The 23,682-nt window shown below is 43.5% G+C and overlaps 2 protein-coding genes across 2 annotated transcripts in view; both read right to left on the bottom strand.

The window, feature by feature from the left end:
- Positions 1-1,270, bottom strand: part of epx (eosinophil peroxidase) — a 10,369-nt gene extending 9,099 nt beyond the window's left edge. Inside the window, exons 1-2 of the mRNA XM_076298647.1 lie at positions 1,253-1,270; positions 1,032-1,077 (exon numbers count right to left, since the gene is read on the bottom strand). Of these exons, the coding sequence (XP_076154762.1) occupies positions 1,032-1,077; positions 1,253-1,270 (64 nt within the window). The remainder of the gene's footprint in view (positions 1-1,031; positions 1,078-1,252) is intronic.
- A 1,709-nt stretch (positions 1,271-2,979) lies between these two features.
- hps5 (HPS5 biogenesis of lysosomal organelles complex 2 subunit 2) lies at positions 2,980-23,037 on the bottom strand. The gene is made up of 23 exons (XM_076267223.1): positions 22,918-23,037; positions 21,573-21,683; positions 20,541-20,651; positions 19,872-19,936; positions 19,210-19,402; positions 18,724-18,854; positions 18,244-18,462; positions 17,631-17,702; positions 17,286-17,374; positions 15,730-15,908; positions 15,293-15,451; positions 13,976-14,135; positions 13,075-13,192; positions 11,124-11,270; positions 10,222-10,290; positions 8,512-9,128; positions 8,200-8,320; positions 7,364-7,513; positions 6,669-6,788; positions 6,346-6,459; positions 5,997-6,103; positions 4,430-4,958; positions 2,980-4,092 (listed from the first exon to the last, which is right to left on the bottom strand). The coding sequence occupies exons 2-23, from the start codon at positions 21,672-21,674 to the stop codon at positions 4,032-4,034; spliced, it is 3,633 nt and encodes a 1,210-aa protein (XP_076123338.1). The 5' UTR covers positions 21,675-21,683; positions 22,918-23,037; the 3' UTR covers positions 2,980-4,031.
- Positions 23,038-23,682: the final 645 nt, after the last annotated feature.

Below are 23,682 nucleotides of genomic sequence, written 5' to 3'. Positions count from 1 at the left end.
AATGCCACACACATTATTATAGACTGTTACCAGGGGTGATCATTCTCATTTGCCCATATTTTTTCTATATAGAGTGTTCATGAGATGAGCTCAAAAAGGCAAGTTATGACAAGACAAGTCATAGATTCATAGATTAGGAAAGGTGATTTCATTCTGTTGCTTGACAAGGGAAAAGGGTGCTGTCAATGTTTGTGAGTCCTCAGATTGATCGCTAGATGCGATTTGTTTTTGTTGCGAGAGCAGGCAGGTGAAAAAGATGCTAAATCTGCTAACGACTAGGCTTATAGCTGGTAAATTATTGTGGCGAGTTTGCCTAGAAGGAGTTACGAGACACATCTCCTCTTTACATCATTAAATCTAACCGAGAATAGTAGCCTACTGAAAAACATTTTTAAAAAGTTGTAAATCTCTGACTACCTAAACTGTTTTCAGATTAAGAATCTGTGTCATTGATGTGTTTAGAAATACCCCTCTAGCCTATTTCATGAGACTGTACAAAAACACGTTGGGTTGCGTATATCCACAGCACACCTCACTTTGACCATGGAACACTGGCTGAGAACCACTGATTTAAACACACAATAGACTTCAGAGACTTTCAGTTATGACTAATAAATCATCACAATCATGCCTCAGTCCTTGCAAGCGCCTCTGATTGATTAATCACCACTATGTGGATACTGTTTTTAGAATGACTTAGATTAAGTGTTAGTTAGTATAATTTGTATTTTAGTCTATTTAGCATATTCTTTATCTTTTACTGTCCTTATTGCTTAGTTGTGTTTTTATATTATATACTTTAATTACTCTTTCTGATGTTAAATAATGTGTTTGTGTTGTATGTATGCTGCTGAGACCTTGAATTTCCCCCAGGGATCAATAAAGTATCTATCTATCTATCTCTCTATCTATCTAAATAAGAACAATTTAGGTTATTTTGACGAACGTTGGTTAAGAATAGTTAAGGAAGTTAAGCATACACTGTTGTGGGTTTGCGTTAAAACTGCCATGACAGACGATTAGGTATTTACCTGAGGTGTTGCGCAATTGCGTGGGCACCTGAAGGGGTGATGACAGCTTCAGACACACAACCAGAGTTAGTGGGAAAAGGGCCACCTGAAATAGATCCCAATGAAACTGTTAAAGGCAACAAAAACTTCTGATATTAATTAATTCATTACATGAAATACTACACAATTAAATTGCAGTCTGTAATTCTGACAGTAACAACCAGTATTTACCCATTTCTTACCATAGATGCAGTATCCATCGAATTGTTCCACAATCTCCCAGTTTCAGGACTGCATTAACATGTTGGTTTGATGCATCAAAAGAGTTAGCTGGCTGCCAGTATTAGTTTAGTGGAATTGTGACTAAGTTTGTCCTACTGTAGCAATGAAATTGTGGAGGCCAATTAAAAGTGTTCCTCTGGCTACGGTCAGTACTTGTGCAAGTTTGATGACGGTATGTTTGACATTTTAAGAGTGCAGGTCACTTTCTTTTGTGAAAGGGGGTGTGTGTAGGTATACCTATCCAGGTTTGGACAGTTGTCTTTTATAAGCTGGCAGCGTCCTGAAATATGTGCAGAATCCTGTTATCTTTGCCTCTGGTGACAAGTGTTCAACATCAAACAAGACTGAATGTTCCTTTTCTCTCTCTCTCTCTCTTGCCCAAATAACCTTTCACTTCAAACTCCAATTCAGCCAAACTTCTGAAGAGACGCTAGTGCCCCATATCCAAGGTAGTGTGCAAAACTAGCAGGGAGTATTAAATCTTCAGCAAATACAACACAGCAAAATTATTATTTACATTCAACTCTGAAATCTACTTAAACCGTTAACTTGGGACTACAGTAGTTTAAATATCATGTCACCATCGACTGATGGTGAGCTGCACCATACAGTACAACTGATAATGATGGTAAAATTATTATGTATTACAATTTCAGCATTCTGACTTTGTGTACCAAAACACCTCACATAATCAGTTCACACCTGCAATGTTTCAATGAGGGACTGGCGTGGGTCGTTACTTAAGACAAAAAAGTTTTGACTTCTAATCAGCGTCACTTGACCTATTTCAGAGCCCACACTTCAACACTGAGCTATGTGGCTAATTAAGAGGGACTTCCCACTGACATCATCTCTCTATTCCTCACTTTCCAATTTGAACTTTGTCTTCTGTTTTTCCCTCTGTCCCAGCTGCCCAGGTGTGTGCGCTCTATCTGATCTGACCTTGTGCCAAGGCATCTGGTGTCATCGATAGGACAGGTGGTTCCACTGTGGGAGATTGGAAGAAGACAGGGGTGTGTGTGTGTGTGTGTCTGTGTATGGGTGGGGGCACGGATTACTGGAAAATCTTCAGCACGTGGTCAGGGAAGAGGGGCTAGGGTGTGTTTGTGTTCGGAGGGAACTGGTGAATTTGACTGTTGCTCTTACTATTCCCCTCATTCTGTGCGAGCACTCTTCTCCTTTCCCCCCACCACTCTCGCTCTCTTTTGATATGGCAGCTGGTCATTCAAGCACCTGTTCTGGGGGAGATGCCATCTTACAGCACCTTCAAACTTCTTATACTTTTATTGTGAAAATCACACAAACATCATTTCCAAGAAGTGCTTCATCATTTGGCGGTCTTTTGTGATCTAAAAAGCTGCCAAGTTTTGGACGTACGTACTCTGTGACACCATAATGATGAAATTTAGAAAAACAACCTATTTTTTCTGGTACAAGCTTTTTGAAAGACTAAAGTGTATTTTTTAAACTATGCTTTCATGTTTGTCAGGGCCATGGTCAAGATCCCATTTATGATTCACATTGTTTTTATAAATCACCTATCCTTTACATCTATCCTATGTTGGCTTGATAGTCAACATGAACATAAAACTCATTAAGATCATTGCAACTTTAAGCATTTTTTATACACCTAAAAATGAATACTGGCAGTATCAAACAACCAAATAAAAACACCAAGACACATAAAAACTTGACAGACCTGATATTTATAGATAGAATAAATGTTTTCAATGACAATCTTAGAAAACATTACACGCCTGCAACACCTCGTTAGTTAACCAGAGGCGCCTCTTTGGGTAGGGGCCGAGTGAGGCATTAGAAACGTCAGTGTGTTACGGTGAGATGCCACTCTCCTAGTCAAGTTAGATTAATACAGTTGGCCAGCAAAAGTAAAGGTACATTCACACAAGAACAAGATTTGTTTTAAGGCCCATGATTCAAATACAAATATTATCCTCTGATGTTGATAAATAGATAAATAATTATAAGCATTTATATATATATATATATATATATATTATCATTATCATTTTAAAAAATGTTAATACTGTCGATTTTTTACTTTTTTACTTTTTTACAATATTTGTACTTAGAAATACAGTGGGAATGATTGTAGTGTCAGAGAAGACGCGCGGGGGGGGTGGGTTCCTCTGGGAGGCTGGGGTATGACGCTGGGGTATGACGCTGGGGTATGAGGCTGGGTATGAGGCTGGGGTATGGGGCTGGGGTATGAGGCTGGGGTATAAGGCTGAGGCTGGGGTATGGGGCTGGCTGGGGTATGAGGCAGGGGTATGGGGTATGAGGCTGGGGTATGGTGCTGGGGTATGAGGCTGGGGTATGGGGCTGGGGTATAAGGCTGAGGCTGGGGTATGAGGCTGGGGTATGGGGCTGGGGTATGAGGCTGGGGTATGAGGCTGGGGTATAAGGCTGAGGCTGGGGTATGGGGCTGGCTGGGGTATGAGGCAGGGGTATGGGGTATGAGGCTGGGGTATGGGGCTGGGGTATGGGGCTGGGATATAAGGCTGAGGCTGGGGTATGAGGCTGGGGTATGGGGCTGGGGTATAAGGCTGAGGCTCAGGTATGAGGCTGGGGTATGGGGCTGGGGTATGAGGCTGGGGTATGGGGCTGGCTGTGGTATGAGGCAGGGGTATGGGGTATGGGGCTGGGGATCAGGGCACAGTTGAGCTATCTGACTGGGGTAACCTGACCAGCATTGCAGCAGGCAGGCAGCCCTCTACTCTAGGCATGCTGGGACCACAGGAAACGATCGCATCGCTCCAGCATGGTGTGGATCAGAGCCCTACAGAGAAGACAGAGGGGAGAAAAGGAGAAGGACAAAGAAGGAAGTGAGGAGGTGCAGTTTTAAAACATACAGTATGTATGTTTTAAAGTATGTATAGTACAGTACAGTATGACGTCTTTACTTCAGTATGACGTACAGTACAGTATGACGTCTTTACTTCAAAAGCATGACAAAAATATTTTGGAGTGTTCTCTTGTTCTCTTTGTGTGCTCTCTAGTTCTGTGTGTGTAAGCTACTGACGGGATGCCTACATTTCCCTTGGGATCAGTAAAATATTTATCTGAATCTATCTGTCAGTGCTACTGGCCCACCAGTAGGGGGCCCTCTGGCTCACCTCTGCCTCTTCTCTGCCACCCTCAGCAAGTCACACATGCGGGTGGACTGGAGCCCAAGCTCCAGTTGGACACCACACTCCTGCAGAGCCTCCAGGGCCCGATCTGGCCCCACCACGCGAGCCAGTCGGAGAGTCAGGGTCTCCGGGGTGATCTGGCTGCTCCAGTCTGCAGAGCCATTAGCTAAACTACCATTAGCACTGCTGGGGCAGGTAGCGCTAGCGCTGCTAGAGCTGCTAGCACAGCTGGTTCCATTTGCACTGCTGGGACCAGTTGCACTAGCACCATTAGCATCGCTAGTACCAACAACACAGACAGTTCCATTAGCACTGTTACTAACATTACCATTAGCGGTACCATTAGCTGTGTTGCTACCATTAGTGGTGCTACTACTGTTAGTGCAGGTGCTAGAGGCTCCACTTGTGCCATTACGAGCCTGGAGAAGGCTGGCTGCCTCCAAACTCCCACTGCAGTTCTGCTGGGAGAGCTGGATAAGCAGCTTCCACTCCTCTAGAGTTTGAGGCACAATACCTGCACACAACAAGAAAGTGATGAGAGAGATGTGCAGAGAAAACAAGGTCAGTTATAGACTATGGAGAAAAAAAATAATATATAATGCACAATATATTCAGGGTTCTAAATGAACTTTTTTGATCACCAGCCAATAACTTTCTAAAGTTAGTAGCCAGTCAGAATTTCTACTAGCCAATTTTTTCCGGTGAAAATAAGAGAATTATGAGTTTATGAGATGAGTGTCACTGAATGCATTTGATCATTTTATTAACATTGTTGGCATGAATACATACCACAAAATATATACAGAAAGTGCAAACACTTAATTTCATGTTCGGGATCTCTATCTATCTATCTATCCTACAGTCTATGGTTGGTTTCCAAGGGTTCTCGCGCGAGAAGCCCCTGGCTGCAGCTTGCAGATTACTTGTCTCGCGCTGGTATCACCGCAAACTGCGCGCAGCCAATGGGCGTATGAATCGTCATCACGTTGCATTACGGCACAGTGGTCATGGGAAATGTAGGAAGTAACAGAGCCTAATGTATGATGTATGTAATGCCTCATGCATCACTGGCCAAACTGGCTAGTAAGTTTTTATTAACACCCGCCAAAATAAATTTTAACACGCATTTGGCGGGTTGGCGGGTGTTAATTTAGAACCCTGAATATAATATAATATAAGACATTGTTTTCAAATTCAATACAATACAACCTATTACATTAATTCACCATAACTCCAAATTGTAATACACAATTCTGACTATTTACATAATTTCTGACTAAAAGCCAGTGAACACTACCAAAGATTATACATAGGTGGAGCAAGATACTTCGTCGTAGTCTATGGGTGCGAAATGGGGATCGATTCCTGTCTGCATAATATAAGGATGAGCGTACGTACTGTAGCAGACAGCCAACAGCAGCAGAATAAATAACAGTCCCCCCCCCCCCCGTGTGATCCGGGTTCCCAGAAGTGGCTGATGAAGTATCTTGCTCTCCCTATGTATAACCTTTGACACTACTAGTGTGCTGGTAGGGTTGTGTACAGGTTTTACCATTGGGCTCCTCCAACAGACTCATGTCGTCCAGGCTGCAGATAGCAGCAAAGGCCTCTGGGCGGCGCTGTAGCTCACTGCACAGCTGCAGGTAGCCTGTCCAGTAGCTGAGAAAAGCAGGAGAATCCACAAGTTGGGCTTTCAGAGCTGACACTCAAACAGCTGTATTTCAGGTTTCTTTTTAATGTTACTCACACATTTGCATACTGCACACTTTTGTCCTGATAGAGTCATGATGCAGATTGCCAGAGCTTTGGTCTAAAACTAGCAAATGAAACACCTAAAAGGCATACAAACCCGTGCACTTAATGCAGTCATTAATTAACACCAACATCAGATGTTCTCTCACCCATGGTTTCTGCATGTCTCCAGCATCTTCTGTTTGGAAGCCAGGTCACCCGGCTGACGGATCAGGAGGGAGAGGAGGCGCCCATACCCCCAGCTGAAATAATGAGAGTGCCACCTAGAGGACAGAAAGACACAGTGCCTGACAATATGAACTGGGAGTAAGTGCAACATTGGAATAACACACTAAATTAGGGAAAAAAATGCAAATGCTAATGCAAGAACTAATGAACATGTGATCATAATAAAATAAAAAATAAGGAAAAATCAGCAGTGTGCTGTCAATTTATCCTGAATCATGGAATGTGGAGTTTTTGGAGAGTGTACCGTGGTTGTCCATCAGCTGTTAAAGTATCACTCCTTTGAGGTGCATCGTGCGAAAGGGCCAGCTCCAGCCAATCCTGTCGCAGGGTTTCAGGCTGTAGCAGGGACCCAAGGAAAGCCAGTCTGTGGAATAGAATTGGAGCAATTCAGTGGTCACCCATGGCCAGTTGTACCGTTATGTCACACGGCACTGGTCTGCTCTGAAAATGTTCACTCAGTTACCCCTTTAATCATTCATAACCACATTTAAGCCACATTAGCCAACACACATCCAAAGGCAGTCACCATAGCATTCCTGGTCTTACAAAACTATATGTAACTTGAGCTGAGGACTCACTGACACTCTCTATGGGAAACAGCATGTTACGTGTATCTACAGTAACTTTGCACCAAAGCCAAGTCTGTACCCTTCACCCTGTTATGCACTAAACAAATGGCAAAAAGAGGCAAACTTTCACAGCAAATGCATTTTCTTTCAGCTTTAGAAATTGAAAAATTCCAAATTGCTCTATTAAAAAGATAACCCTTAGTGTAGCAGCTATGATTGCTCGCCAATAACTACCTCCTTACACTTGTGTGTGAACTTCCATGTGAAGTCAAAGCAAACGCAAAACCATTTGCAAATGTTTGCCTTTTTTTGGCTATTTTGAATACACCTCCACTCTGAGCTCTTGCAGGTGAGCTATGAGCACTCTCACCTTTGCTCCTCCGTGCGGGACTGCACCAGGTTGTCCAGATAAGGCAGGAAGTGGCTGCGCTGGGCCATGGCCAGCACGTCAGAAGGGAGGATTGTGGGATAGAACTGGGAGAAGGAGCGAACGGCCAGCTCCCCGTGCTTCTCATACAGTCTGGAGAAGAGGAGGAGGAGATGTGTGAAATAACAGACAAAACAGAAACAGCCAGCTAACACGTACTATGCCCCTTTTGTATGGCTACAATTATTCCATTGCAGTCATTAATTAACACACACTCACATTTAGTTCTCAACTACCATCCCAACCGTCCTTCATACAGTTATGTCTTTCATGTAATGTTTATGTATGGATGTATTTTATATATATTATATATCTATATCTATATATAGAATGAGGGAACAGAAGCAGGTGAGTGTATTGGTAGCGCACACACACACACCTGTAGAGGTGGGACAGGAGCAGGGGGGTGTATTGGTAGTAGCACACACACACACACACAGGTAGAGGTGGGACAGGAGCAGGGGGGTGTATTGGTAGTAGCACACACACCTGTAGAGGTGGGACAGGAGCAGGGGGGTGTATTGGTAGTAGCACACACACACACACAGGTAGAGGTGGGACAGGAGCAGGGGGGTGTATTGGTAGTAGCACACACACCTGTAGAGGTGGGACAGGAGCAGGGGGGTGTATTGGTAGTAGCACACACACACACCTGTAGAGGTGGGACAGGAGCAGGGGGGTGTATTGGTAGTAACACACACACACACACACACACACACACACACACACACACACACACACACACACACACACACACACACACACACACACACACACACCTGTAGAGGTGGGACAGGAGCAGGGGGGTGTTCCAGGGCTGGAGTTCTCTCAGACTCCTCAGGGACTTCAGCAGATCCCCCTTCTGGATCACCTCCACCACCTTACTGGACTGAGTATATTCTGTCAAAACACACACATACACACACCTTTTACCAATTTGCTATTGTAGTGGTCATTTGTATTGTAACTTGTGAATAACCTAATGACAAAACCTATCAAAGTCACTGAAAAAAAAAGAAAAAAAAAATCAAAAATGTTCCACCCTGTGTGCACATTTGAAAACACACAAAAAGAAGACTTGGAATCCTTACCTAACATCCCTGCGATGAAATCCTCTAGGACCTCGGGATGCTGTCTGTATCTTTGCAAACACACCCTGCGCGTATGCTCCTGATCCAGCAGGAAAAAATAACGTCTCAGAAAAACACACACACTCTCCACACACACACTCTCGCCTCCTCCTCCTCCCTCTTCCCTCTCTCCCGTCGCTTTGGCTCGTCGGCTCACGCAGCCCACGTCCAGGCAAAGAGAGGTCAGCTGGGTGACGTCAGCATGCAGGTCAGAGGGCAAGGGTCGCGACGCGAGCAGTCGGATCAGCTCGCCGTCTCTGTGCTGCTGCTTGGAGATACCGGTCTCCCGTAGGTCCTCCTCGGCCGCCAGTAGTTTAGGGTCCTCAGATCCCCTCCTCATTGACCCTGTGACTCCTTCGGAATGCTGAGCGGCAGAACAGGACAGAACCTCCAGCTCTCTCTCCACTATTCCTTCCTCCTCCTCCCCCTCCTCCTCGCCATCTTCCTCCTGCTGCTCCTGGTCCGGTTCTGTGAGGTCCTCTGGGCCCAAAACCCGCTCCAGCACCGGCAGCCACTCCAGCAGAGCCTCCTCCAGGCTGGCTGGATCCAACAGAACCTGCAGATCCTGGACCTGGGCTCTGTTCAGGACAACACACAAGGCACTTGCCGAATATAAAACTTATCTAAATACATACTTTCATTTACTAGCACTTTTTACATGCTTTCATTAAAACAAACCGCACAGGTAATATTGAAAAAAGTGATTCATAGAGAACAAATAAAATCAGAATTTAATATTTTGAACTTGTGATTGTGACACACCACCTGGATTCCTTTGCATAACTACACACATGTAAATGTAAATGTAAATCAGGTTTCTTGGCCAAAACATACTTGCGTACACAAGGAATTTGGCAACCCTCCAGTTAAAAGCCCTAAACCCTAACCAGTAGGCCACGACTGCCCACATATGATAAAACACTCATCCCCCTTCATCTCATGTAGCATGGCAACCAACCCTGATAGCAGACACTATCCAGTGCATAACTAAGGGTGGCCATTTGCACACTTCACACTGAACTGACCAGTGGAGTTAATGCTCCAAATCAGTCACAGCGCTAGTGTCTCGGGACCCATTAGACTACTTACGATGAGTAAATGTGGTGGCAGAAGACACCCCTAATCATGTTGCTGTAACTCTGTTGCAGTGCTGTCCTTCTCATGCCTGATAAGGTCACGGGTTTCAGCCCAAAGTAACATGACTGTGAGGGTCTATCCTGTTATCAACATGTGATCTGTGAGTGACATACATGATCACATGCTTAGTGCATGTCCCACAGCGCACTGATTTCCTCATATCCACCTCATCAACACAAACTAATAACGGTACGCTGGGACACAGTAGCAGTGTATGACAACACACCATCAGTGTGTATGTACCCCCACGCATGGGAATATGGGGCAGCTCCTGAGCATCTGTTGAATGACTACACCACACAACCATGCTGTGATGGGGAATGCTGGGATGGGGTATATATGTGTGTGTGACTCTCTCTCTCTGTGTATGATAATGATATTTCTGAACAGAACAATGTGTGTGCGCATGTGTGTGTGCGTATGTGTGTGTGTGTGTGTGTGTGTGAGAGTGTGTGTGTTTCAGACGTGTGTGTGTGTGTGTATGTGTCAGATGTGTGTATGTGTGCGCGTGTGTGTGTGTGTTAAGATACTCACATGGCTTTCTCGGTGGCTGCTCTGAGCTCTTGCAGGTCACTCTCAGCACTGGACTGCTCACCAGACGGCCTGGGGAAGAAAAATGGTCACTTAATATATCAATAATCATAAAATAAGTACCACTGTTACTATAGGGCACCATCTTAGTGCATAGTGCATCACCCCCTGTGATTATTGCAGAGTTTACATATCTAATAGAGTATCGCTTTTAGTTTAATTTTCATAACCCATTGTCCATCCATGAAGTAAACTACTTTTGAGAGTTATACTATGCAGTTTCAGGTATTTTTGGTGACTGAAGAGCTCCCCCTAGAGTCAAGAGATATTTATATTTTAGTCTGCCATTGTAAATAGCCTACTTCTCGTGGCTTGTACCCCCTGTGCACAATAAAAAAGCTTTTGTTGTGGAGGCGAAAGACTAACAACAGAATAAACCTCCAAGAATAAATCTCCAAAGAGCTATATTTACTGACAATGTAATGTTTCACGATTCTTGCGAGATGTCTTCGGGTCGACTTTTCTTGAAGTTGCATGGCTGGTTCTCTTGTTAGCGACTCGCTACGGCTATTCTGTATGGCTATGCTAGGTGAACAATTCCCCTATTACAAGTTCGTTTACCATCAAATTGGCTTCATAAAGGTTATATTAACGTGAAAATCTTGCATAGTATACCTTTAAGTACATCTCATCTAAATGTACACAAGAAAAACAGAGGTTCAAGATAGTCTGTAAACAGTATTTATATTAGCCTTCCTCAGTGTTTTCAATGTGTGGGTATATTTGCTTACTTAAACTGATACATTCAAAAATACAAAATAATCCATTATACTTTGTTAGTGTTACAGTACATTTACCACTTTTTGTAATAACACATGAGCATGTAAGATAAGCCGGGAACTCACTCGTTGTCCACTACCTCTGGAAATGGGGCAGTAGAGGTGATGACCTCACCCTGTGACCCCTCCCTGAGGTCAGGCCGAGGCCAAAGTTCAGTGTTCATCTGAAGGGTGTTGATCTTCTCTGTGGTCTTTTTCACGAAGCTAGACACACTGCAGCACACACACACACACACACACACACACACACACACACACACACACACACACACACACACACACACACACACACACACACACACACACACACACACACACACATAATGATACTGTACCTGCCGAATCACATGCAATTTCTAAAGTTCTGCTTTTTCTAGAATAAACATTTTAATGACAGTCACGATGGACCAGAAAAATGTTTGACCTATAGTTATTGCCTCATGACAGGACACATTAAAATGCGAAATAATAAAATGAGGAAACTTGAGATCATTGAAAAGTCAGAACTGGAAATTCAAGTTTACTCATTAACCTGTACAGGAAATAAGGATGCTCTCTTTTTTAGTGCGCAACACCGTCTCAAATAACACAACTAACAGAAGTTTCAAATATCAACACATCAAGTATAGAGAACTAGCAGATGTTATGAGGTCAAAGAACTTCTCAGTCATCCATCTAGGGTCAATCGAACATGACAAATGACCAACCAAGCCAACTATCTTGCGTACATACCATATCATGCGAGGGTGACAGCCCCGTGAGTGAGTAGACCTTGGTGAATGGAAGTGATGCATTTATATAGGTGCCATGTGCATGGCGTGAAAGAGGAAGCCCAAACACTATTCTGCGCTATTCTGAGGGTCAGTCACCAGAAGGCTCAGGGCGAATCAGTTTCACTTCTCTGTTTCTCTCTCTATCTCTCTTTGTTAGACCTCACCACTAAGCCTTTCACTGCCAGATGTTTGACAAAGACACAAAAGTAGAGAAGTATATAATTTCCCTTTCCTCTGCTGAACTCCTCTGCCTAGTACTGAGCAGGTACTGGAAATAAAGACTCCTGTTTAACGTATTTTTATTTTTGTCTTTATTTTTCCTTGGATGTTTTGCTGTGTCTTTGCTCTCCTCTGTGTACCAATATGGCACTGTGTGTGTGTAAATATATGCAAAATAATCCACATATAAGTTAGACTATAAATTAGTCTTTATCCCAAGAGGGCACATACTGCTGAAACATTTCCCTTACCAGACTCTTTAGAAATTTTAAAAGGCTAAATAGATTCAGAATTTTGGGTATGTGGTGTGTATGGGTCTAGAGGGGTCTGTTTCAAAGCTGAGAATCAATCATCTATTATTTATGTATGTGGGTGTGTGTATGTAGTAAGCATATCACGAGTGCACTTGCATTTTTATGCTTTATATATGTGGTGAAATGAATGTGTGCGTGAGTTACCTTTCTTCAGTGGTCTGCAGTGTAATGTTTGAGGCTATAGAAAGCTGTAGATGTGTGTGTGAGTGTGACATTCTGAGTCTTGCCTCCCTTTGAGAGTGTGGGTGCGAATATGTTAATAGATTTTTTAGTTTTGTGTGTTTTCTGTTTGTGTGTGATTAAGAGCCGTGATTTCAATGACGAGTGACGGCCAATAAGCAAAATGTCTATTGCGTAAACTAAAGCTGTGGTGTGTCATGTGGTGTGTGGAGGCTTACACCAACTCACCCATATCTGCACTTAAAATCTTGTTAATGGCATTAAATTAGCAAAACGATTTAAGTTATTAAATTAGCTTTAGATATTTTTTGTTTAATCCATAAATTAAATTAGGGCCTATATACAGTATTTGTATATGCTACCTGTCAGAGTTTTTGGTGGTTGACGTCTTTGTGTTTGTAAGAGTGTGTGTGGTGTGTGTGCGCGGATGTGCGTGTGTGTATCAGAGTTTGTGGTGGTTTATGTCTGTGTGCTTGTGAAAGTGTATGAGAGTGTGTGTGGTGTGTGTGCGCATGTGCGTGTGTGTATCACCTGTCTCGGACGGCCTGCAGGGCAATGCGTGGTGGTTTGGGGCGGAATGACAGAGGGAGGTGAAACTGCAGCCCAGGCTCCACACGCTCCGCCTCCACCCGCTCTCCTTGATGGCCCTCTGAGCCCCAGGGCATGATGGGGAAATCATGGGGTATGAGAGGAGAAGGGAGAGGAGCGAAAAAGTGAAGAAAGAGGAGGGGAAAAGAAGAAGAAAAGTGGAGAAGAGAAATGGGAAGAGAGGACCGAGAACAGAAAGAAAAGAAGAAAAGGGAGGAGAGAGGAAAGAAGAGAAGAGCGGAAGCGAAAGAGAAATAAAAGACCGACAGGAGGAGCGGTGATGAGGGGAAGGGAAAAGGGGAAAACATGGAAGGCAAAATAAGAGTGAGATGAGATGAGACAAGCAGTTGTAGCAATGCCAGTGAAGCTTTACCTCACACTTGAGGATTTGAGCAAGTCTACTGCAAACATGCATGTGCTGTGGATGCAAGACAAGGAGCAATCCAAACCAACTACAGAATGAGGAGGCACAGGTGACAACAGTGGAATACGTGTATAATGAAAACCTCACTGGCCTTTGGTTTATGTCTTTTTATTTCAGCTGCCTTCGAAATTTAATCTCATGCAACAATTTCCCCAAATTACTTTTTAACAGTTATGCACCAGGACATTGGCTCATGTAAATGGCTCACTGATATAATGTCAGAAAGTATTTTAAACTATTTTGTAACAAAAATATAAAAAGCTTTTTTGTAGCCTTTTAAAATATTTTAAGGCATTAAGACCTGCAATCTCTCAAATTTATCAGGTCAGAACTCTAGCTCCTGAGACAAAGGTGGGGGTAGGGGTTTAAAAGGGTGTGTGTCCCTTTAAGAGGCGGCTCTGTCAGAGGCCCCGCCCTTACCCTGCTCCCCTGGCTCCTCCTCCTGTGTAAAACTAAACTCCTTCAGCCGCTCCTCCTCAAGCATCGATTGGCTAACCAGGGAGCTGGTGTCCTCGTCTGACTGGCTTCCTCTGCGGCTGATGACCCGGTAGATGCCACAGTCCAAAACATTGAAGCTCTCCTGAAGGACACATAAACAACACATTTTAAAGGAACCATATGTAAGAAATGAATTTCAATGAATCATAAAATGGCCCTGATATGTCACAAGACATTAAGAAATCATGTTCATTTCAAACACGTATATCACTGATAACAGCAGTCCGGCCAGGATATCGTCATTTAAAAAGTGCAGCCCTCAACTGATGTTGATGTTGTGTTTTGTCATGTCATGTTCTGTTTTGGCCTGATGCGCCACCCTCCACCTATGTACTAATCACGAAGTCAGTAGTGTTTCGGCATCCGGGTTGGCAACCTCAAGTCAGGGGGGAGGGGGAGGGGATACACCGCTCTACAGTGATTTGAAAGTGATTGCAGTACCAGTTTTGGCCACAATCTTACATATGGTTCCTTTAACTCAAATGTACATCCATAATATAAAAAGTGATTTAATGTATGGCATATTTTACATAGGCCTCCCTCCCTTTCTTCTGCGCATTTACCACAGTGCAGTTTGTCGTTGCAACCCAAATCTAACGTAACAAGCACTACGCACCATCTAAAGCTGAAATTAGCAATCAAAGGCTATGTTTAGACGGAAACGATGCAAAAGTGGCGTTGTGTTCTCACTTTTTATTCCGCGTTTAGACAAGGGTTTTTTGGGGGAAATCTGCGTGCATATGGTGACGCAAAAGTGTGTGAAATTTGATGTAGTATGCACCCCAGGTGGCTAGGTGGCAGTGTAAACGCGTATGCGATGAGAGCCACTGTGAGCAGATCAGAACAGACTTTTGCGTTTTTACCCTTTAGACGGGAACGCGGCGTTGGAGCGTTTTTTTAAGATTTCCACTCTGGAGGGTGGTTTCACTTTTTTACGCTTTTAAGCCCCAAAACGCCATCACCGTCTAACGAAAGGCACACCTAATAAAATATTTTGTCGTTTTCAGACTTTTCACCCATAAGCGTTGTCGTGTAAACAGGTTGAAAGATGCTCCACTAACACAAGAGGGGAAAGCATAGCCATTATAATACCTCTTCTTCTCTTGAGGTGCTACGAAGTGAAGTGTACACATCGCACATGACTTCACAAGCTTTGGGCCAATTGACAAGCAAAACTCAGTCCAGATTTTCAAGATACAACAGAGTGGCTTATCTGACCAATGACCAAACACCACTCACATGGGAGGAGATACTGCTCCGGCGACTACTGCAGGCGGAGTCTAAAGGCTCCAGCTTGGAGATGACTTCCTCCAGCTGGCCAATCAGCTCCAGGTGTGAGGCGGAGCTGAGCTGAGCCTTGAGGTTCTCCAGACGGTCCATGGGAACAGACTTCCTGGCCTGTTGAGTGGGGCAGTGCAGCAGTGAGAGATTATTATTATCAAATTACTATCAAATTAAAACATTTATAGGAACTCAAATGTAAGTTCACATTATACTTACAGTACAATGCAAATGCTATATGCTATATTGCTAATGCATGTGTGTGCCTGAGTGAAAAATGGAATTATCTCTGTTTCTGTGTGTATGTGCAGGCCCACAGGTAATGTCATTTTTGGACATGGCGGCGTGTGTGTGTGTGTGTGTGTGTGTGTGTGTGTATGTGTTTGCTAACTAACCCTGCCGGATGCAACAGCGTGCTGGAACATGCAGCAGACAGTGGCTGCCAGGGTCCAAGCCTCACGCCGTAGCAACCGCTCCACGCAACGCTCGGCTGACAGCACCGAGAAGTGGGACAAGCGCCCATCGCCATAAAGACAGAAGAGCTCGCTGCGGAACACTGCCACGTCCACGATGCCTACAGACACAAAACAAACTCACTTACACAATGACCACAGGAAGAACAAGAAGTAGCAACATACACTACCAATGGCCAATACTAAAAAAATAATGCCATGTATATCAGACACTCCAATCTGTTGAAAAGGTGTTTTAAAGGTGTAGTAAAGGTGTAGATCCTGGTAAAATGTACCTTTAACCCTTTAATGGTCATGCCAAGAAAACAAAACAAAGAGGAAATAATCTTGTGCATTAATTTCTTGAGACAATAATAACACTGCCATACAGCATGTTCTTCTATATACCATACATACTTCAACCAACTGGCACAGACAGATCAATTGGGTGAAGTTATTATTATTTTTAAAAATTTAGATTTAGTAGTACAAGGCCTTCTATACCAAGCGGCTTGACAGAGCATTAAAGCGTTGTTAAATATAACACAGAATCAGAGCATTAAGGCGTTGTTAAAGGGTTGTTAAATATAACACAGAATCAGGGAGACCCTGACTGAGCATTAAAGCGTTGTTAAAGCATTGTTAAATATAACACAGAATCAGAGCATTAAAGCGTTGTTAAAGCATTGTTAAAGTGTTGTTAAATATAACACAGAATCAGAGCATTAAGGCGTTGTTAAAGCGTTGCTAAAGCGTTGTTAAATATAACACAAAATCAGAGCATTAAAGTGTTGTTAAAGTGTTGTTTAGAGATGAAATATATGAAAAAATGTATGAAAATTTAACCTCACGGTTATAGTGACCAAAATTATCACGGTTTTCGGTATCATCACAGTGTTCTTAAAAGTGTGTTCAATATGTTCAGAAAGCACTGATAGGCCTACAAAAGCTGAAATAGTTTCAAAATGTGTCCCGTTCACTTTTTCATATTAAATTGGCTATGTGTTTATAGCTTAACTTACCGGTTACCCTACCGGTAACTTACCCTACCATGACTTGGAGTTTGCTATTTCTGTTATTTGGATCCAATGAGTGAGACCAAAGTAAGTGTTCAAACTAAAACTTTAGGCTACGGCGTTCTCTTGATAACGTGAGTGGAATGGATTTCATGTGGACGTGAACATAAAAAGATGCAGAGTGGCTAAATGATACAGTGCACGTTTTGCGGTGAAAATGTTCCACCTTTTAAAATCAGGTGTAGCCTAATCCGAATCACAGTTAAAACCTTCAATTAGAAAACAGAATCAGTAGGGTACCAGTTTTGTTTCATTTTTGTTTCTATCTATCTATCTATCTATCTATCTATGATATTTCAAAAGAAAACGATAATTGTTATCGTCAAAATTTTTATCGCGGTTTACCAATATACCGGTAATCGTTACATCCCTAGTGTTGTTAAAGCGTTGTTAAATATAACACAGAATCAGGGAGACTCTGACCTTTGACTTCGGTCCATAAGAGCACTTGGTCACTCTGAGGTGTAAAGATATAGATGGCAGACTCAGTCCAGGTCAGAAGGTGTTGATCCCTGCGCATGCGCACACGCACACACACACACACACACACACACACACACACACACACACACACACACACACACACACACACACACACACACAATCACAATCAGAAGAGGTCCCACACTTTCTCAAATCCTCCATAAGCAAGATTAGACCTGTGACTGTCTAATGATTCTCCACTTTTTGTGATCTGATCTATCCATTCAATGCATTTTTACACTATACTGCATCCAGTAGTTTAGATGAATGATTTGGTGTTTTTACCCGAGTTGTATCAGCTTTGGGAAGGCCAGGGATTGAGGGCTTTTCTGGTTGGGGTTATAGTGTGACTCATGCCTGTGAGAAACAACAAAAACACCTTGATTATTTCAGATGTGGTCAGTTGAGATGACATCCATTTCCTGGTAGGAATATTTTGGAAAAGGAATGCAAACAGACTCTATTGCAAAGCATAACTGTTTTGCCCTCGAGACAAAGCAGGGTAAACATGCATATCTGCTCACTCCAACAAGCGTTCACAGAAACACAGATGCACTGCTACACTATTACACTGCACTGGGATGGATCTAGCGCAGCAAACAAGTCTACGTCTAGTCAAGTCTACACCTACGTACATCTGACATGGTGCTGAGACAAGCACACACACACACACACACACACACACACAAAGATGCACACTTGTGATGTAGGTGAGTTCTTTTCATCTGCCCACCCAAGCTGGCACCACACACACACACACACACACACACACACACACACACACACACACACACACGCACACGCGCGCACTCACACACACACACACACACACACACACACATGTGCACACACACGCACACGCGCGCACTCACACACACACACACACAGAGCTGCGTACTTGTGGGTGATGAGGGGCACGGCTGGGCAGGCGAGCAGCTGTTTGAACTGGTGTGTGCTCTGTACTTCCCCACCAAAGCTGGCCTCCCACACACGTGATCCAGGCCGGGCACAGTACAGAAGTGGGGGAGGACTTCCCCCAGCGCCCCGCGCCTGGGACAGGAAACACGCGCCGTACTCCCCGTCACGTTCTTTATTACCTACTCGCCAGAACTTCTCTCTGGAAGAACGAAAGACAGAACCCAAAAAGAGAGACATAGAGAGACTTTGTACTTTTAAAACGTTACATTTACAGTAGTTACAATGATTACACAACCCAAGTCAAATGTCTTTCAGAGTCAAATAAAGTGTGCTGCCTCTGACACACACCACTTCCTGCCAAACAGAGTGAGGTTGTTTCGAGGGGCAGAGGTAGAAAGATATCAACATAATTATTGGCTAATGTAATACTAGTAACAGACACACACACACACACACACACCTGTCTGTGTCGCACAGGTAGCAGCGACTCAGGGAGGACACGAGCAGCCGGCCCTCCTGGTAGCCCATCTGTACCACCTTGGAGTCCACTGTGGTGACTGTCTGCACAGGGAAGATCACAAATGCAGAGCCCTGTAGGCACATGCGTGCACACACATACATGCACGCACACACACGCACGCGCACATACACACACACACAACAAAGCACACACAAATGTATTAGTATGAGAAGATTAATAAACACTCCTTACACAAGTCCGCAAAAACTAATTTCAGCATCATTTCAATATTTCGGACAAACACAAGTACAAACATGCTCCCAAATATAGCACAATTATAAGCACACACTGTAATACAAAACACCATAGCAAACAACTGCCCATAGCACTGTAGGAGTAAAGTAATTATTCAGTCACAACCATTCAAGACCTTCAATGAGCACTCACTCCCGCATTAGCCCTGCCACCCAATGCTCGCACCGTTACCTTTCCAAGTTTGGAGGAGGCGGCGCGGATGAAAGACACCTTCCCCCCGGCGTCCCCGGCAAAGACGCGCAGGGCGGCGGTATCCCAGCACAGGGCAGTGACGGCCTGGCCACGATGCTCCCAGGACACGCACGCTCGCTCGGGCCGACCCCGCCGCTCTAGCTGCAGCTCCCACACAACCACCACCCCCTGACTGTCACACACACACACACACACACACACACACACACACAAAGCAATTAATACATGCACAAACACATCCTGACTTGTCACAGTCAATACACATATATCATGCTGTTGCATCCAGCAGGGCCAGTTAGTGAATTCACCACCAACCACCCCCTGACTATCACACACACACACACACACACACACACACACGCACACGCACACGCACACGCACACGCACACGCACACGCACACGCACACACTCACACACCAGATCAAAAGAAGCAGCCCAAATACGCACATGGAAACACCAACATGCACAACCAACATGAACACATGCCAGAACCGCTACAATAACACAAAAAGACGTGAGCTACATTATCAGTGATGCACACAGTGCAGTACTCATTGCAATGCAATATAGAAACATCATAGACAAACATCACCCAGGGAGGAGGAGAAAGGAGGAGGCACAGTGGTGTGAAAATAACTACCTTGTCGCAACAGCGATAAAGTCTTCATCGTGAGGGCAGCATGCTACCTGAGTGATGGATCCTTCCTGATAACGCAGCAAATAGGCTTATGAGATGACGACTCATTAACAGAAATGCATAGTCAAATTTAAAAAAAACATAGGCCTAAATATATACTCCAGATTGCCAAATGAACAGAATGCATGATGCAGAATCTGATTTGTCTATCTATAAATGTAAATCTGATTTCTAGGCCAAGTATACTTGTGTATACAAGGCATTTGGTCTCTGCATTTATCCCATTCATGAAATAGTGAACACACAGAGTGCTGACATCTGACATGGTGCTGTGTAGTGAACACACAGTGAGGTGAAGCACACACTAACCCGGAGCAGTGAGCTGCCTTGCTACAGCAGCGCTCAGGGAGCAGTGAGGGGTTAGGTGCCTTGCTCAAGGGCACTTCAGCCGTTCCCACTGGTCGGGGATCGAACCGGGAACCCTTCGGTTCCAAGCCCGAAGCCCTAACCAGTAGGCTACGGCTGCCACTGAATCAGGTTTCTAGGCCAAGTATACTTGTGTACACAAGTCTGTGAAGTTATTCAGTGATAAGATGGCATATAATTGGTTAGGAGTAAGTTTTTGTAAATACTAACAACACATACAAATACACTAATATCTACTAGAATCACCTTGTGTGTGAGGATGAGTCTCTGCTTCCAGCCTTCTCTCTGAATGAGATGCAGACCCCCTGCAGAAGTCCCCAGAGCAAGCCACTTCCTGGACACTGCCAGACATGTGCACTGCAACACACAAACGCACAGACACACATGTAAACACGTGTACACATGCACATACACCCAAAAACAAAATGGAAAGGGACATGCTCAGACACACACACACACACACACACACACACAATGATCCACAATGTGGCCCAGGCTTCGGCTAAACATTAACTAAGTAACCCAGATTCATCAGAAGGTAAACAAGAGCCAACACAGCCTAGGAATTCACTAGGCAAAATTTCTCTAAATATACCTCAAACTATCCAGCATAAAAGTATATATCAACACCACTCGTTGAAAGTAATTTCTACAAGGGCTGCTAGTCTTGAGGGACCAGATATGCATTCAGCTTTGTTTGCTGTATATTTTCCCATAAGGCACAATCAAAGCTTAAAGTAGTTATCCCTATTTGTGTAATTTCATCAACAAATGATGAACGTAGAGGGATTAAATTGAATTTTCATGACACAACAATTGGAGTGGAGCTTTGCTACTGAAGAACACATACACATCAAAGACAATGTTAACACCTTGACATGGATAAGCAATCAGTAAATTCTAGGCTATTTATTAAGGTTGATGAGTAGGGATGTAACGATTCATGGTAAACCGCAATAAAAATGTTGACGATAACAATTACCGTTTTCATTTCAAATATCATGATTATCACGGTTGATTACCACGGTGTGGAAACCGTGTGTTTAATCCTTCCCAGCTTCATCCAAGCCTGCTTTTGACATACAGTAGGCCTGGTACAATGAAACAAAACTGGTATCCTACTGATTCTGTTGTTTAATTGATGGTTTTAACTATGATTCGGATTAGGCTACACCTGATTTTAAAAGGCGGAACTTTTCCACCGCAAAATGTATACAGACTGAAGAGGTTGACAGAGTCGGTACGATGGATAAACGATGGACAAGGTGAAGATGGTACCTTAAGTCTGCCTGAGTCCAGGCGCAGGGCAGAGAGTAAGGGGTCCAGGCAGTCAAACTCGGCAAGGACATGAGTGCAGGACTCTGGAAGAACAGGAATCATCCTGCAGAGCTGAGAAAAACAAAAATATTTAAGTGAATGTTGGAGAAAGAGTCTCCTCTGAATCTATTTACATTAAATTCCCTGCACTTTTACCTTGTTAGGATATGTAAAATGTATAAATGAGTCTTGCAGAGCTTAGGGCATCTTGTTTTGAAAACTGAGTGTCAGTCTGAGTCACGGCAAAGAAGAAAAGAGAAAGCACAGGAGCCCACAGCCCCTCTATCTGATATCTGTCTTTCATTCAGAACATGAGACTACCTTTGTTCTCAGACCATCACCAGCTGCCCACCGTCATATGATCCAAAACATTCTCAATTCAATTGCAAACGCATGACCACCCTTGATTTCTCCTCTCAGCTGCTGAACAATAGCTTTTTTAAAGGACAAGGCACCAACTTAGTATATACCGGTACACACACACACACACACACACACACACAACAGTGACAGAAGTTAAGCTATATTGCCATATGTAAAGCACCCCTTCTGACAAGATTAATGTAAACTCATCTACTAATTCAGTCGTTTATGAAGTGGGCCATACTCGTCTCGAATGGTGCATACACAATACAGTTGAAAGGTAACAATGTTAGAAAGGAACTAACTTTATTACGTATTAAGTAACAAAGTGACAATGTAAAGATTATGTCAACTCACAACAATATGAAAAACTGACAGCAAACCCACACATTCCAGGGCACGGCTGGTGCTCAGCCATCATCGACATGCTGGTTAGCTACCAAGATGAAGCAACTTGTTTTTAAATAGTTTGGACGTAAAATCAAGTTGTCGACTCAATGTCAATGAGAAATCCGTACATGAACAAAAAAAACGGTAACAAGTTTTGTACAAGTTCGTATGGTTCTACCGGTTGCTGAGTGTTGACTACTTAGCATGAAACAGCATGACCCAGCGTCACGGGACTCATACTTCTGCCAGAGTGCGTTCGCTAGAAGTAACGTTAGTGCCGTACTGAGATTACAGTAACTTCAATAACTTACTCAAAATACTGAATGTTACTCTGACAAGTTACCTACTAAAGTAGTCCATTAACATGTGCTAAAAGTTAGTTGGTTTATTAGCTAGCTTCTACTGTGCTCCAATTTATTTCCACATCTCAGCTCGGTAGTCACTTAACTTGGTTCCTTCACAGTAGCCTCACGTTCGTAGTCACTTCGAGGCTAGCATGCAAGAAATTAGTAACTAAAGCTTTAAATCGATTCACAGTTTGTTGTAAACAAACCTGGTGTTACTGTCCACGATGTTGGATTTGTGTCATCTCAAGGTCCAGGTTTACAGGGGCTGCACAGACATACCGTCCATGGTAGGTCGGTCGGGCTGTCAATATTTGACAGTAGCGATAGCGAAAGTTGAAATGGGATACTTCGCCTCGCGCATTGCTTCGCTTCAACCGGTACTACTTTTTGAAGGGAACTGCGCACTAATTTATAGTGAACGGAACGTTTTGCCCAGTGTACATGATAGTAGTTTGTAGTTCTGGTCCAGTCATATACAAAGACTCATACATTTCGACTGATCCTAACAGTGCTTGTGAGAGTAGCTTTCATGAAAAGAAAATAAACTAATGGGTGTTGTTCATCTAAGATTCAGGCGCATTTTCAGAGCGCTATATCCATGCACTTACAGCATCCATTAGGGCTCTTGTATTGATTGAAACTTGAGAAGCTCTAGGGACCCAGGCATGGTCTGCAGTGGTCAACAAAATTACCTACCAGACAATGTCAGTGCAAAGGACTGCAGTGCAACCATTTTCATCATGATCATGAAAATCCTTGGCTGTACAGATAATCTAGAGGGAAATGCTGCCACCCCTAAAATCATAATAGTATGGTCTAGTCTACGCCAACCAGTGCATAGATTCACTATACAAAGGCAGGATTTTTGCTCATTTATAGTGATGAGAAAAATAGCTCATCATGTACAACAAGGAATACAACTGTACTCACAATCCTGTAATCGTTAGCATGTTACGTCAAAGTTAAGAAAA

This window comes from Alosa pseudoharengus, unplaced genomic scaffold (genome assembly GCF_046254945.1).
Source record: "Alosa pseudoharengus isolate Yale_2024_CS ecotype anadromous, Long Island Sound unplaced genomic scaffold, YU_APseudo_1.1 YU_APseudo_1.1_scf_10, whole genome shotgun sequence".
Lineage (NCBI taxonomy): Eukaryota > Metazoa > Chordata > Actinopteri > Clupeiformes > Clupeidae > Alosa > Alosa pseudoharengus.
This window is presented reverse-complemented; position numbering and strand designations above follow the sequence as displayed.

Bases quoted from the DNA above. Each gene is read 5' to 3' on its own strand.
- hps5 (XM_076267223.1), bottom strand. From the start codon at position 21,674: ATGATTCCTGTTCTTCCAGAGTCCTGCACTCATGTCCTTGCCGAGTTT. The intron at 15,452-15,729 runs GTTAGTTAGCAA...CCCACTCAACAG, and splicing joins ACGCTGTTGCATCCGGCAGG to GCCAGGAAGTCTGTTCCCAT. The intron at 7,514-8,199 runs GTGTGTGTGTGT...CCTCTTCTCCAG, and splicing joins CTCCTGTCCCACCTCTACAG to ACTGTATGAGAAGCACGGGG.